Source organism: Nuphar pumila, chromosome 16 (assembly GCF_984573655.1).
Source record: "Nuphar pumila chromosome 16, dmNupPumi1.hap1.1, whole genome shotgun sequence".
In the NCBI taxonomy this organism is placed as follows: domain Eukaryota; kingdom Viridiplantae; phylum Streptophyta; class Magnoliopsida; order Nymphaeales; family Nymphaeaceae; genus Nuphar; species Nuphar pumila.
In genome coordinates this window covers 72,104,005-72,120,599 of record NC_143264.1, presented here as the reverse complement: position 1 = coordinate 72,120,599, position 16,595 = coordinate 72,104,005, and the positions used below count along the sequence as shown (strand labels likewise).

General features: G+C 37.9%; 1 protein-coding gene across 2 annotated transcripts; it reads left to right on the top strand.

Moving 5' to 3' along the window:
- Positions 1-1,594: 1,594 nt before the first annotated feature.
- LOC149813529 (putative casein kinase II subunit beta-4) lies at positions 1,595-14,469 on the top strand. 2 transcript variants are annotated; one of them, XM_089990699.1, is made up of 6 exons: positions 1,595-1,670; positions 1,915-2,266; positions 9,083-9,301; positions 13,115-13,224; positions 13,315-13,480; positions 14,082-14,469. In XM_089990699.1, exons 2-6 carry the CDS (start codon positions 2,032-2,034, stop codon positions 14,210-14,212), a joined length of 861 nt encoding a protein of 286 aa, XP_089846825.1. In that variant the 5' UTR covers positions 1,595-1,670; positions 1,915-2,031; the 3' UTR covers positions 14,213-14,469. The 2 variants fall into 2 exon arrangements, with proteins under 2 accessions (XP_089846825.1, XP_089846824.1); XM_089990698.1 differs by having other exon boundaries at positions 1,915-2,305.
- The last annotated feature ends 2,126 nt before the right edge of the window (positions 14,470-16,595 follow it).

Here is a 16,595-nt window from a genome sequence, read left to right as displayed (position 1 = left end):
CAGGAAAATTGGCCTTTTTCTCAAGGTGGGTGAAAGCACCTCTCCTGTGGGATTTGGTGGGGCCTGCGTTTTTGTATGAAAATACTTCCTTAAGCCCTGATCAAAGTGGTTTTTCTCACGGGACCCACCTAAGCTGCATCATTTTTCTGAACGAGTGTCCCTTTCATACTAAAAAATTGGTTGCAAACAAAGCATTTTACATGAGAAAAAAATACATAAACAGGTCGGATTTTACTCCCCTCAAGCATGTATCTGACAAAACATTGATCGTAATCCAATTTTGAATCATAACTCCAAATAGATGACCGAACCTGATCTTGATGTAGATCTTATTTGAGACTCACGCCCAATAAAAAAAACGTAGCGGATCCAGATTGGTGGTTGATTTGATCTGATCAAGTTTGTACTAATGTTGTTAAAATCGATCTGTATTGGCTTGAATCGGCGGATTAAGATCTAATCAACCCTTTGTCAAAACAATATATTCCAAAATTCTGCTGATTTTCTCTCAAATCGACACAATTGACTAGAATGGAGCTGATTATACCTGAATTGATTCGTTTTCTATGTTTTAAAAAATATAGTTATAGAAAATAAGGAATTTAAATAAAAATAATTTTTGAAATGACCCTATTGAAAAATGATCCAATTGAATTCAGATTTGACCGATTTTACCTTTCCCAGATGATCCAATTTAATTCATTGCCCAGATGACATGTAACTCAGTTTGGGTTATGTCCGGTCGAGAAAATCAAAATACAAACGTTGCCCCTACAATTCAAAGAGTTTAGAATATATGTCTTCACTTCTTCTCAAAAATCACATTTTTACATCAAAATCCTCAATCTAAAAGTGGAAGTGCTAACTAGTGGAATGTGCCAAATCCACATGCTTTATCATATAGAACTTGCACCTATGAGTTTATGCTAGAGTGTTACTAACATGACAAGTACCAGATCTAGCCAAACTTGGTATCCAATATCCAACATAGACCTGACCCATTGTCAGCCCTCTATCAAGTCAAACCTAGCCAAATAGATTCATTTCCAATAAGATATATGTACAATCGATAACTACGGGTAGACATCGGGTCAGGTACCCGACGTCCGGTACTCAGCCCATGATGGGTCAACTTGGTCTGCATTTTACGGCCTAGGTCGGATTCAAGATGAAGGTTTTGCAATTTTGGGCTGTTTTGAATCCGGTTTTGACCTGAATCTCCATGTATTTAACTGTTTCGGAACCATTTGCATCCCTAAGCCTAGGCTTGAATAAAGTTGGGTGGGGTCTGGCCCAATAAAGTAATTAGGACCGTCTCATTGTCGATGACAGGTCAGGCCAGGGCTGCAATTTGCAGCCTCGGCTCACTTAAATTCAAGATTGGTTCGGTCTGATAAAGTAATCGAGTCCAAAACGAGTCCGACCCGTTTTCAAAATAAATAGTGCCTGACTGGCCCGGTCCGTTAACTAGGTCAGGCTTAAAGGGCTCAGGTTGGGCCTGGAGACTAAGCCCAGTTATCATAACACAGATCGCACGTGTGCTTCCGCAGGCACGCAGGAAATAAAAATGAAGGGTGTTTGTTTGTTGGGGTTTGCTTTTCGCTCCTCGTCCTGGGAATAAATCCTCTTCCTCTTCCCCTCCTCCCACTCGTGGGAATCGAATGAAAAAGGTACGCTATCGTTCACCCGCTAATCTTCAGAACCAAACAGCTCAATCAATCTAAGGAAAACGCAGGAAAGGAGGAATCTCTTCTTTCCTTCTTATTCTCATCGTTTTTTCGGTGCTTTTGCGATACAAGCTGTCGTGGAATCATGAAATCTCTGATTTTATTGCGTTTTCTTGATGTGGGTGTCTCCTATTTTCGTGATTTCGTCGTCCTGCGTGTGATTCGGGTTTTTTGGTGTCTTATGTAGGTGGTTCGGATTGGTTCTCGTTTTGGGGAGGGGTTTCTTCTTGGTGGGGTGTTGATGGAGGTAGAGATTTTAGGGCTTGTGGATTAGAAGAGAGGGAGAGGAGATAGAGGAGGGGTCATGTACAAAGAGCGGAGTGTGGGATCGGAAGCGAGAACGGGGGCGTCGAGGTCCGACCTCACTCTGCGTGACCCTCTCGACCGGAAACGGATCAACGATGCGTTGGACAAACATCTCGAGAAGACGTCGCCGTCGACCTCCAAGGGGATGAACGGGAAGGATAAGTATCGGGTTTCGGTCCCCTCGACGTCCGGTGGAAAGATGAATGCTGGGAATGGGCGCGAACACAAGGACGGTAGGTCGGGCTCCCTCTCGAAGAGCAAACTGTCTGATGGTTTGTTCTTCTCCTTTTCTTCTTGTGTTTCCTTTCCCATTGTGTAAAATTGTATTTGTTTTCTTGTTGTCTCTGATTTTGATTCAGCCAAGTTATCGTTTTAGTGTGCTGATTGCAGCCTTTTGTTCCATTGAATCTTTTTTTTTCATTTTTTAATTTGTTGTGAAGCAACAACAGCCACAAGAACAACAAATACAGTTGTGGATTTGGCATTTATGGGTGTTTTTTGTTATATGACTTACCTTGAAGCAAAGTTAAACCTAAAAGAATAAGATGAATTGTCTATAATTTTTTATGTAGTTAAATCATTCAATTGTTGCAAAATTGTTCTTAGATTCTAGAGAGTACAGGTTTTACACGTGGATTCTTTCTTGGTGGTGGTGGTGGTTATGATAGAATTTCAGTGTGTTTCTGATTCTTGTCACAAAATGAACACGATGATTATGTGGTTTTCATAGTATAACCAGATGCATATAGGACTAAAGTTAATGAATAAAAAGGATGAATTACGAAAGATATTATTGTGGGTGATTGAGGTCGGTTGCATATTTGAGGGGACTGTTTCCCTATATGCACATATGCTCTTGGCATTGATGAACCATTTCAATGCAAGATGACATAAGTGCTGGCAACTCCATGTAATTCAGCGTTTTTTGTATCATCAGCATCTTCCTTCTTTATGGAACCTGTATGTTTGCTATTTTTCTGTGAATCTATATGTATTCGTATGCTTTCTGTTATATCCTTGGAGCTTGTTTGACATTGTACTCATATTTTTATCATAATTGTGGGTCAAAACTCTGCTAGTTGAGAGATTTATTACTCTCCCACATGATATTTGACAATTTGGTTATCTGTTGTTGGGATATTCTCTTTCAGCAATCCAGTCCTTGATATTATTGATCTGCTTCATATAATGTGCTTATTTTAACTTATTTATTTGTTTTTATTGTTTGTTAACAATAACTGAAGTTAATATGCTTGCAAGTTATAAGTAATTGATCTTGTTTAAAGGAACAAGTGCTGCTTGCGTGTCATCCATAAATCAGTATCTTGAATTGATCATGTAAGTTGCTCCATGTGGTCTTGATGAGAGTGGGTGTTTAATATTGAAGATATACATGGTTCTAGTTTAGCTGGACATTTTAGGATAAATATTTTATGCAAGGTAATACTTTAGATGTCAATAATACGTGACTCCAGATGGTGATGTCCTTTGTAATGGTTTGGATCTTGTGAGGTGGTAAGTTATTCCAGGTAGTGATGCTGCCTTTGTAATGTGATGTGGTAAATGATCTAGTTTTCTTATCATGAACGTGACTTTTTAACATGAATAAATCATTAGATGGATATTCAACTAGTTGAAGTGACTTCATGTGGCTTTCATAGTGGATGTGTATGGGAATATGCACCATGGTACATTCTTGCTTGTTCTTTTTCCATTTCATTTTTTGCTTTACATTGCTGCCTATATAAATGGGTCAAAACCCACTCTTGTTGGTTAATGCTTTCCTAAGCATTCTATCTCAATGAATTTTATTATTTTTTATGTTTTTTGTGTTCTTTTGTGTATGCTCTTTGGTACCTCTTATGGTCTCATGTATTTGCCATTGATTGACTTGTGTATTGTCCCTTTGTGGACTTGTGCTTGTGCACATTTAGGCTCTTTGTAGCCATTGTATACACTTAGGTGTTTTTGTATTGCCTTTGGCATTTGTATTGTTCCTTGTAGGACTTGTTCTTGTGCTTATGCACATTATGATTTTGTTTCCGCTTGATTTCATTACATATTCATGGTAAGTGCATGACAATAAATCTGAGTGCCTTCTCATGCATACATGGAGATTGGATTGGTGAGAGATGACACACAAGCATGGAAGGAAGATGCTTATTGCTTAGTCTTTTTTTCACTTTGGTTTCATTGCTGGCTTCACAGTTTTATTTTAGTTTTTAATTTTTAGCTGATCATGAAAGCTATCATAGTATAATGTTCTGTGTTTGGACTTGACACTGAGATGTCTGGTTTCTTTATTGTAATTTGCTCTCTCTCTCTCTCACACACACACACACTATAAAAACATATTATGTCAACTTCATTATGAAAGAAATAGTTGTTACTTGTTAGGAAATTGTTGGGATTCATGTTATAATAGTCTTCTTTCTTTACATGGTAGTTGAATAAGGAGTACACAGAAGCTTTAAAATCATCAGACACTAACCACCCAGGCTGCACTCCAACCACAATGGTTGAAACTTAGTTTTATCTCAACAAAATGTGTTTCAGCTAGGAGCCATTTTCTGGGAAGGCTTTTACTTATATGGGAACCAGTAAATGCATAGCTAGGACTTATGAGCCACAGGGCGACACTTAAACCTCAAGGCATATACTGAATTATGTGAACATTGATTTGACAGAATTTAGTTTCATCAACTTTGTGAAGGGTTATGGAGTGCACAGCAGAAATTAGAACTTTGAATGGAAGCTGCTGGGCAGGTGGTTTTCTCATTATAAGTTTTGTAAAGTGCTACATGTTATGATAAATTAATAAGTGATGGTGAATCTGAGCTTCATGGACATTGATGGAATTCTGTTATTTTAAGAATAAAGACTTATGCAGATACTACAGCAGTTGAGGGAAACCAAAGTGGAAGCTTGATTAGATGCTCTTCAAGCACCAAGCCTTGATCAAGCATTTTTTACCTTATATTCTCTGTTACATGAGTTGAATCTGTATAGGAGCATAACTCGTTCTACTTTTAGATTTAAGAAATTTGTTTCATGGAATTAAGAATATTTTGATTCCATTCCTGGTTGCATCTGACCATAGATTGCTTTTCTACAAATATTGATTGGTATCTTGGTGATTATACTGCAAAGGAACATCTCCAGTGCTATGCATAAGCATCCCAAGATTTGAGAAAGAATTTGTTGTTGATAACAGGGTATTTGAACAAATTGAAGACCATTACAAACTAGTTGGCTATGGTATCTGAAAGAGTATCAAACAGGGATAAGTTTCATAAAAAATTATATGGATTGAACTTGAATATCATGCTTTTACCGCTAAGCTGCTCTAATATGAGACCACCTCGAACAACTTATGAAGAGAAACAAGATTTTAGGAGATTCCCATGACATTTTAATTGCTGGTACCAGGTCTTTATTTCTCAAGAGGACATGGTCATTTCCAAGGAGAAAGAGGTGTTAACGCCAAGACAATATTTTATCTTTCCCTATGACCTTGCACATTGTAAATGATAATACTGGTTGAAACGTTCCATTTTATCATATTTGTAAAAAGGGGAGACACATGAAGCCCAGTTGTTGGTACAAGGATCTTAGTTGTCAAAGGTGCTAGTCAAAGCTTAGGTGTATGACTCTTAAAAGGACTAGTCGGAGCCTGGGGGGACTAAAAAAATAAAACATCAAGAAAAACAGAGATATTACAATAAATAGTTAAATTTAGTAACAAACAAATGATTGTAACTATGAAGTGTGTAATTCAGTGTAACATATTACAAAATTAACAACATTGCATAACATTGAACATAAAACTGTGTGTGTGTCTGTGTGTGCATGCACACATATAGAAGAGAGTGGAGCGTCGAGAAGATGAATAAGAAGAAAAAAGAAAAAATAAGAAGGGAAAAAGAAAAAGGAAAAAGAAGGAACACATTTAAAAAAAATGAAAAGGGAAAAAGGAAGAAAAAGAAGTGGAAGAAAAAGAGAAAAGGTGGAGGGGTGAAAGGAGGGGGGGAAGAAAATGAGAAAAAAATAAGGTAAAAAAGAAAGTTAAAAGAAGAAGAAGAAAAGGAGAGAAGAAAAAAGAAAGCGTTTGGGGCGGGAGGAACAACAAAAATAAGAAGACAAAAAAAGAAAAAGATGACAACCATGCCCTACGATAAGCAGAAAACAGGGCCATACCGCCTAGACCCATAAGCCTAGGCGGTGGCTCTACACCTAGCCTGCCTAGGCAGCTTAGGCACCGCCTTTTACAACTAAGACAAGGATGATCTTTATAATCCGGTAGGTAATTTTGTGGGACGATGAATGCACCGACAAGGTTCAAGAACATAACATTTATTTGTCAAATCCGAAGGAGCATTTATTGGCAGACTTGGCTGGTTTGTATCAAGTAGGATGATTGAAAAATATGGTATATTGATTTGGGTGAATCTTGTTTTAATTCTATACAAGGGTAAAAATAAATATAGTTACTGGAGATTTGATACTTCACCCTATTAGTCACATCAGAAATGCTTTCATTTTGAGCCATGTAACATGGATATGCTTGTGTACCCTAGGTACCCGAGTCAACACTAGTATGAGTATTGGGTACATGTTGAGTCGGGTTGGCTAGAACCTGACTCAGACCTGATACTGGAAACTCCTCCTTTTTCTTTTTTCAAGTTTTGGCTTGGTTAAAGTGGTGGAACTAAAGCACAATCCGGCGATGGCAACTTCTCTCCCTCATCCTGCCCCCGCTTGGCAGGAGAGAGAGAGAGAGAGAGAGAGAGAGAGAGAGAGAGAGAGAGAGAGAGAGAGAGAGGATTTGTTCACCCCACCCCCCATTTAGTAAATGAATACCCCACACTATCCTCTTTTAATAGAAAGAGAAACTGTTTAAATTACAAAAGTACCCCAACTTTTACTCAAAGTTATTAATAAAATCGACAAAAAATGTTTAAATTGTAGGGAATATACATAGTCACCTAACTTATGGCAAAATTATGTTTAACTGCCTACTTTTTAGAATTTTTGAGATAGGCGCCTATCTTTTCAACAAATTGCTCATGTGGCGGCCTTGTGTTACTTTTTGTAGTTATAGTATAGTTAAGGCCAAATAAGTAACTTTAGCAAGAAAAAGGTGACATAAACGGTCATTTAAGCAATTTCTTGAAAAGATAGCCACCTATCTTAAAAGTTTTAAAACGTATTCGAACCTGCACCCGTGCCCTTACCTATGTAACAGATTCTGAGTCTATTCTTTTGTCTAATATCTTTTATGCTATGTCACAGGAACACTTAGTTTGTGTATCTCGTATCACACGACACACACACTTCCTGGACAGAGTTAAACCAGAAAATACAGGTGCCTACTGACCAGAGTTACAAGTCGGGGAAGCGGGAGCGGGAAGTGATACGGGAAGCGGGAGCGGGAAGCGAGGCACTTTCAAAAATTTAGGAAGCGGGAAGCGTGGGATGACTTAGAAGAAAATTACGAATCATCTCGGAAGCGACCTAGGAAGCGAACCGGAAGCGAGGGGGAAGCGAAAAAAAAATAAAAAAAAATGAAAAAATGGGGAAGCGTGGGGGGAAGCGCGCTTCCCATAAATGAGAAGTGTGCTTCCCATAAAAGGGAAACACACTTCCCATTTTTGGGAAGCACGCTTCCCAAAAAAACACGCTTCCCTGCACGTTTCAGAAGTGTGACGTTTTGCGCTTCCGAAATGCGCTTCGGGGAAGCGTGCTTCCCCATGCGCCTAGGCGCTTCGGGGAAGCACGCTTCCCCATGCACCTAGGCGCTTCCGGTAACTCTGCTACTGACATCATCTGGCCAAGCAAATAGAAGTGAACTTCAAAAGGAACCAGAAAATTATGAGTTTAAGTCTTGTGTTTATCCTGACCTTATGAATGTGCACGTCCGTTCACATGCTCACATAATGCCCTATCTTATTCCGCTGCACTATGTAAATGGCTTGGGTATGGAGATCAATTTTTGAACTTCAAAGACTCTGGCCATGAAATTGAGCTCGTCTTGTGTTCATCCACCTTATGGACGTGCACGTGCATGCACACACACACATAACGCCCTATCTTATGCAGCTGCACTATGTAAATGGCTTGGATATGGAGATCAGTATTTAAACTTCAAAGATCTGGCCATGAATTTGAGCTCATTGTTTGCAAAATCTTGTCATTGAGATGTTTTTTGTGGAATAGATATTAAATGATGGAAGTCTCTTGGTTGCCTAGGTAAAGGCAAAAGAACTTGAACAAGTGCAATTCTAAATTGTGATGATTTTATACCTTATGAAGTGCTTTATATTACACCATCAATGATTTTGTTCATTGTCAAATGCTTTGTGTTGCACTATCACAGAGGACCATCTAGATGGGTGGCATATTGGTCTGCGACTGCTGGTCTTCAATCCTTTCTATTTTCAGTTAAATTGCATCCCATCCCTCCTAGAAAGTGGATAATGATGTCTCGCTATATAATGTCATTTGGTTTCTGAAGATCATCCTTCAAACAGATGAGGTTGCACGTTTGGCATGCTTTTTCTTCATCAGTCTATCGACCAGCTTGTCAACCCAATGGAAAAATAATATGTCAGACACACGTCCTCATAGATGATCTTGAGAGCCCTCAGCCCACATGATATGAGTGTGTGGGTCATCATGATGTTCCTTATGATGGCCTGTGAAAAAGCATCCATTTTGATAAGCTCGGATTTCCTATAGATTACGGTTCTCGAATTTTTAGGCTTAACAGTTTAGCCTGTCATCTTTTTGGGTATTCTAATAAGCTAGCCATTAACCAGAACTTATCCCAGGATAAATGTAATTGGTAGATAAATGGACATTAAATATTATATGTTTGCTTCCTGTGGTGCTACTGCTTGGTTTAAATAATTGATGCTAATTAACAAGTTTTCTTATACTGTAATGGTTGAATTCCATTCGTCTTCTACATATTTTCCTCCGTTTTTTGGCATTTTTTTGGTTTACCACTCTTGGATATATGGTTCTGATATCTTGTCTCTTGTTCTCAGAGGAGTCAGACACAGACAGTGAAGAATCTGATGTCAGTGGCTCAGATGTAGATGATACCTCTTGGATCTCATGGTTTTGTAGCCTTCGGGGCAATGAGTTCTTTTGTGAAGTTGATGATGAATATATCCAAGATGATTTCAACCTTTGTGGGTTAAGCAGCCAAGTTCCTTATTATGATTATGCTCTTGATCTGATTTTGGATGTGGAGTCATCTCATGGTAAGCTTTTTTGTTGCTATAAGGCAGTTTATTCTTTTTTATTCTTATGTCGCTTTCATAGAGTTCACTTTTTGTCTGTTTTTATTTCATGACCTCATTTGATTCCTTTTCTGTCAATCAAATGGTACTTTATGGTTTAACTTGATTATACAAATCATTCTCTTTAGATGTGTGGTATCTTTTATTGTTCTTTTGATTTTTTTCTCTTTAGCTATGTTTCATTTTACTTTACTTTGTTTCTAAAACCGTGAAATTGATCAGTATGATCCAGGGAAAATTCCAAGCCCTCTGGCCCATTTTAATGGTCCAACTTTTCTATCCAGCTTGGCATCAGCCTCCTACTAAGTAGCATGTCATTATTCAACACGCAAATAGAATAATGGGATGTGATTTTCAGCCATTTTTTGTGCACTTCCTTAAAATATCACATGTTTTCTTTGCTCGGCACTTCTTTTGTGGTTACGTTCCCCAACACATGTGCATTCACAACATGATTAGAATTTGTAACGAGACCTGCATGTGTCATGGGAAACAGGATGCAATCATGCAACTCACTGTTTACAGGAAAGAGGCAAGCTACAGTAGCCTTTGGTCTATCAGGATTTATTGTTCTGTAAGAATGTGTCACATAGGTGCAGGTGCAATTGTGGCACTTAAAAAAAATGGGTGTGGGAAGGGAATCAGACTTGGACCTAGATCCAGGTCTGATTTTTAATCAAATTAGACCTGAACTCATACCCAAGTTTGATTGAGACTGAATCAGGATTGAGCCCAGAGCCAAGTTTAATTTCAGACTGAATGAGATCTGGGTCCAAACCGGGGTCTCATTCAGACTGAATGAGATCTGGATCAACACCCAGGTCTGGTTTCATCTGAGACGCTGAATCAGACCGGATCCAATTCACGTCAAACCAACACAACACCTGTCCCTGCAGGGCCAGGCATTAAAGTCATAAAACATGAGAGAGAGAGAGAGAGAGAGAGAGAGAGAGAGAGAGAGAGAGAGAGAGAGAGAGAGAGCTCGTCACCGCCAGTGAGCGAAAGAGGGGGAGCGCAATAGGGGGTGGGGTTGAAATGTGCCTCAAACCAACCCCCCCTCCCCTTAACTTATTTGTTTTTTCAAAAAGCACAAAAATGAACTCTGTCAACAATGACCGAGTCCATTTCAGGTCCTTTGTTACCTCAGGTGCGGGTTGACCGCACCTGAGAAATGTTAACCGCACCCACAGCCATGTCGAGTTGTGTCGGTGCGGGTGTGGCAAGGATTAAGGAGAGTCCATGTTACATAGTTAAGAATTCACCAAAAGTTTAATTCTCTCAAGCAGCAAAATGTTTGAACTCAGTTGTGAAAAGCAGTTGAATAACAGCTGCAAGTTTTACTAGGAGTTTGATTGTTTAATGACATCCCTGTATCTCATGCTAGATTAATTGGCCTTACCGCAACAATTCATCTGCCAATAAACTAAAAGCATGCTGTCTTAGTTTGAGGACTCAACCTACTATCGTAGTTGAGTATTTTTCTTCCTGCTAGCTCTGTGTCAGGCCACAGGTGGGACTTTTTTTGAAGGAATTTGTATTTTCTGTTTTCTTGACATATCTGTGAGGTTGTGCTATTATGATCAAATTAGATGTAGCTTATGTTCCATACTTCCATAGGCTGAGGAGAGTCATGCCCTCAAAACGTGTCTGAATGCTCTGATCTGTTGCCTATATGGAAAAGAAAGGAGCATGCCCTCAAGGGATGTAAACATGTTCAATTTGGGTTGCATGTAGACATTACCAAATCCGAAAAATATGATGTCTTTATTGGATTCGGAGACGGACAAGAAAATAATCCGAATCCGACTAAAAACTAAGTGACCGAATCTGTCCCAAAATCTTCTTAAAATGATGCTTTGGTTTGGATTCGTTGTTAGTGGTTATAAGATATGACGCTCCGCAAATGACCATAAGCACAGAAGTGCATGGGTGGTTAGGGGTTAGCATTAAAGGTTGTTCATGTGCATGAGGTCTGCTGCTCAAGTTTCATGGGTAACTCTTTTTTCTGGAAATGTACACACCATATGGTACCCGTAAGAATCCGATTGGATCTTGGTAAAAAACTGACTTTGAATCCGATTGTACAAAACCGAATCCAACATGGTGTTATAATCGGATTTTGTTTTTTTTTTGTACCAAACCTGATTAATCGGATTTTGGTTGGTCAGATATCCAACCCAAACCCGAACTGTTGACATTCCTAGCTCCACTCATCTAGTAGGAGCGACTTGTGAACATCACCAAGTTGATGGGACACCATGAGTTCAAAATCCACAGGGGCATTCCTTGCTTCCCTGGTGGGCAGCTGGAGGCCTGCCAATGTGTGGTTGGTGATTTTATTTTTTTGGGTGGGGTGGGGTTGGTGTTCCCATGGTCTAGCCAAAAAGAAAAAAAGAAAAGAAAAGGAAGAGAAAAGAAAAGAAAACGAGAAAAGGAGCATTAGAACCTTGGAGTTCTCATTTCTCTTGTATTTTAAGCTCTATGTTGGGCTTGTTTCTTGAGGTGCAAATTATGCACAGTTCAGGAGCTGTAAAGGTAACTTGAAAAGCATGGTGAAAGAAAAGAAGCAAGATAGCTAGATGACCCCAATAATGGACCCCTAAGAAGCTTTGAGAGTGAGCTCTCTGAGGTAATACTATATATGTTGAGTTTATTGTCTTTTGATATGCATCATCTCTCAAGTCCACTGCTCAAGTTCTACTTGATATGGATCTCGCAGACAAACATTTGTTCTACCTTGTGTGAGGCGGTGGTGTGAGAAACATAGAACAATTAAATGAGAGCCTAATCTTTCTTCCAAAACTCGAATCATTGGCAAGAGATCCAAAAAGAACCAGTCTTCACATAGACATGTTCAACATGTACCCAATCCAGTTCTCAGTAAATGTCATTCTGTTGTTTTTAGATAAAGTGCTAAAGTATTTATGTACCATATGTAAGAATCATATTCTAAAGTATTTAGGTACCATATGTAAGACATCCATTTGAGTATATTATATTTCAAAAAGTAATAAATGATTAATATAATTCAATTACACAGCCATAAAAGGTTTACCCTTTTTTTTTGGTTTTTGAAAAGAGGTTCTCGATTTTCAACTAAGTAGTCTTTCTGACAGTGATGCAAACATGCTAAATGGGATTTTTGGCTTTTCCAGTGCATTTTTCGTTATTCTGACCCCATAGATGTGTTTGGCATGGTCTATTTACTAGGAATCGACACCTGGATCATGTGTTTTCGATGAAAAAGAAAACGATATTTGGAGCCTCGAAATTTACTAAAATTTTGGACCGTTGATTTTTCACACCTTATAAAAACCTACCCATGTGTCAGAATAGAACATTGCAAGAACTGATCCCTGTAAAATCAAGTACTTAGGTCACATCTCTGTGGCCAGAATTTAAAAATAAAACTATATATATATATATATATATATATATATAGAGAGAGAGAGAGAGAGAGAGAGAGCATTACACATTGGCCACGGACAAAATAAAGAAAAATGGATTTACAAAGTAGTTGAGGAAGGAACCAGATGGGCTGGAGAAACTTCTCTATAAAGCAAATGCGTCCTGGTTGTTGGATACAGATGCTATTTGTTTCTACATTTTGTATCAGGATTTTAGTGTAGCAGTTCCAGTTACTGTGCAGATCAAGTAGATGCTTGATGCACAATAGTTTTGATAGGTATTGTTTCTCTGTTTGTGTATGTACACTATATATGTTTGTAAAAAGCAATGGGGCAATGATAACATTCTTCGGTTCATGCTAAGCAGGTGATATTTTTACTGAGGAGCAAAATGAGTTGGTGGAATCAGCAGCCGAGATGCTTTATGGTCTGATTCATGTCCGATATATTTTAACTAGCAAAGGAATGTCTGCCATGGTAAGGTTTCTTTCTTTTTTATTTTGATGAAATAGCTGAAATCTCATTTTTTATATCTTTTTAATATTGTGAAATGGTCACTCTCAACAGATGGACAAATACAAAAACTATGATTTTGGAAGATGCCCGAGAGTTTACTGTTGTGGCCAATCCTGTCTTCCTGTTGGCCAATCAGACATTCCTCGTTCAGGCACGGTGAAGATCTACTGCCCAAAATGCGAGGATATATATTACCCCAGGTCCAAGTACCAGGGAAGTATCCTTCTGTTCATCTGTCTCCCTGAGTCTAGTATGCAACCCTTGCATTTATGTGCTTGCTTCACATTTATGATACAGCTTCATAATGCACAAATGTCGCACTTTAATATGCACATCAATAGAAAATGCATAATGCACAAAAGATCGTACTTTATATACATATTTACCCATGCCATCTTATGAATCCAACCTATCTCGCGTCTGTGTGTGTGTGTGTGTGTGTGCATTCAAAATTCTTAAAGCAATAAAGTGTGAATATCATCTTAAGTGCAAATTCTTGAACGGTTCTCAATCGTTATTGAGTATGAACATTAATAGGATATCTTAGTTAAAAATTTGCATGTGGCTTAATCAATGATTTTTAAGTAGAAAAATCAAGTAGATACAAAATAAACAACTGAGATCGTAGAATAATCAATGATTTTCATTTGTGAATGCTTTCAGATCAACATCCTCTCTCTCTTGGTTCTGCTGATCAAAGCACACTTGGCTTTGATAAGGGGGAGATACATCTGCTCATTCTCAAATCCATGTTTGTCTTATCTGCTAATCCTAGGCACCATCTTTTTTATAATGGAAATTTGCTTAACCAACTCTAGACATTGATGGAGCTTATTTTGGAACCACCTTCCCACATCTCTTTCTGATGACACATGGAAACCTCAAGCCTCAAAAGGCATCACAGAGCTACGTTCCAAGAGTATTTGGTTTCAAGATCCACAAGCCATGATGGTGGTGTATTGCCTCCTCCTGCCAAGTTGTGTGGTCATGGTGAGTTTTTCATGGAGAAACAATGAGAAGGTAGCTTCCCTTGGTAGAAAGGTTCTGCCAGATTACTTTGCCGATCCTTCTCTATAAATATTCATCAAAATGTTTAAAAGCAATTGACTTGTCAGGCTTTTGTTTATTTTTAATGTATCCAGAGATCCTATTTAAGTTGTAAGCTTTTCAAAGTTTGATGAAAAATCCCTGCTAGTTTGCTGATGATATGACCAGTTTGCCCCTCTTTTCTTTGGCTTTTTGGTAGCCTTTTGTAGTTTTAGTGTCTGGGACTGTCTTTAGTACTGTTGGTCCTTTTATATGATGAGGAACAGGCTTTTCATTTGTGGGAACAGCATCTGATGGGTGATTCCTCTGGTGAATTTCATGTCACCTTTATTTATATTGGGAACAGACTATTGAGTTGGAGATGGGTTTGGTGTCTGATGCCTCATGGGCCACACGCTATTTGTTTATCCATTTAGGCGAAGGCTAAATCAAGCTGTTTATGTGCTAATCTTTTTTATTTTCCTTGAAATATATGGTTTTGTGGAAATACAAGAGGCAGAAGTCACATAACGAGCTGTCATATAATGATCTCATTATTGTTTTTATTTTTCCAGATTTTTCTTATTCATGGAAACCAAATAAATTAAGGAAAAACTAATCAATTAGGAGGCTCTTACTTGAAGTATGAAATAGCAGCATGTTCACAAAGGTTACTCTTTGTTTCCTTTATAGGCCCTTATATGGGATCCGCTTATAACTGCATGCACAACTTATGTCTGGTGATGTAACCAGGTTGGATTTGGTTCAGACCTAGTTATTGCTGAATCCATCCTAATCAGAAATAGCTTAATCAGATTTTCATTCAGAATAGATTCGAAGTTGGATGGGGGAAAGAATATCAAACCTGGATCTGATTATCTTATTAATCCAAATCTGAATTTGATTTTTAAATTGGATTCTTCTTGCTCTACTGAACCCAACTAATCTGATTTGGATTTGGACAAACTGGACCCATTGACATTCCTAAGGATGTCTACTTGTGTCGGGGGTGCATGAACTGGCCCAGATATAACAAACAATTTGTTTTTTGGATAAGCAATTACACAATTTGTGGTCAGTTGTTGGGCCACTATTTTCATAGGGCTCATGGTTGGGTTATTTTCTTATCCGTATGGCCATCTTTTTAGAGGACTTGTTTTCTATAAACTTCTTCAGGCAACTTAAAGCTAAATAAAAATGATAAATAAAGAAAAAGAGGTAACAAACAGATCTTGATCCAGCTAATCCAGACTTAGGGTCTAACATGAATTCAAGATCCAATGTGAAGAGGTCCCAGTGAAGTGTGAAGACTCCTAATGTGAAGATGCCTTTCCCTTTTAGGTCTCATCCCAACATCAATTGGTCATCTATTGCAAGGACGATAAATATGATGCATTTTTTGAAATGCCCTATGATTTTTGCTATTCTTCTCATGTTTAAAACCACAAATATCTAGTTTCAAAAAGACTTTTTTACCTTTCATACATGCGATTTTCTAAACGGAAAATGACTATTGTATGGGTAATTTGATGTGATTTTTTAAAAACCTTACAATTTCTTATATTTTTTTGATGTTCAAAATCACAAATATCCAACATCATTAGGACACTTTTACCTTTTGCAATTGTGAATTTTAGGCATTTTGGCAATAAAATTATACCGCCCGTTAAATATGTCCAACATCCACTTAAATCCAAAATCACAGGTTTTTTATGTGAATTTAGACCTGACAAACTCACATAAATTTATTTGTGAAATCTCTGTGAAATTGAAATCACCAAAATTGCAAATATCATATTCTTTCACATATATTTCATGAAATCGCAAAAATATATGTGCGAAGCTCTATTTACTACTAAATTTACAAATATCATACTTTTCGCATATACTTCCTGAAATCGCATAAATTTGTGTGAAACTGTACTTACTACCAAATTTGCAAATATGTTACTTATTTGCATATTGGACACGATATTGCATAAATTTATAACACTGTTTCATTTTATGAAACCTCACTAAATTGGCAAATATTTTACTTATTCATATATACTGCATGTTCTCACAACATAATTTATGAATCGCCTTATATCACAAAATTGCGAAAGCATGACACATATGCGATATTGCTTATTTATTGCAAAGTATTTTCTCGAATCATATATAAATCTGTTGTTGTCCCCAACCTGATTATTTTCGCATAATCTAGGTTTTTTTTATCTTTTGTCTCCAACCAGTGGTCCCCAACTTGCTTTCCTTCCAGCAACTATTTTCGTCAAATATTTTCTACAATTATTTTTGGCAACTAT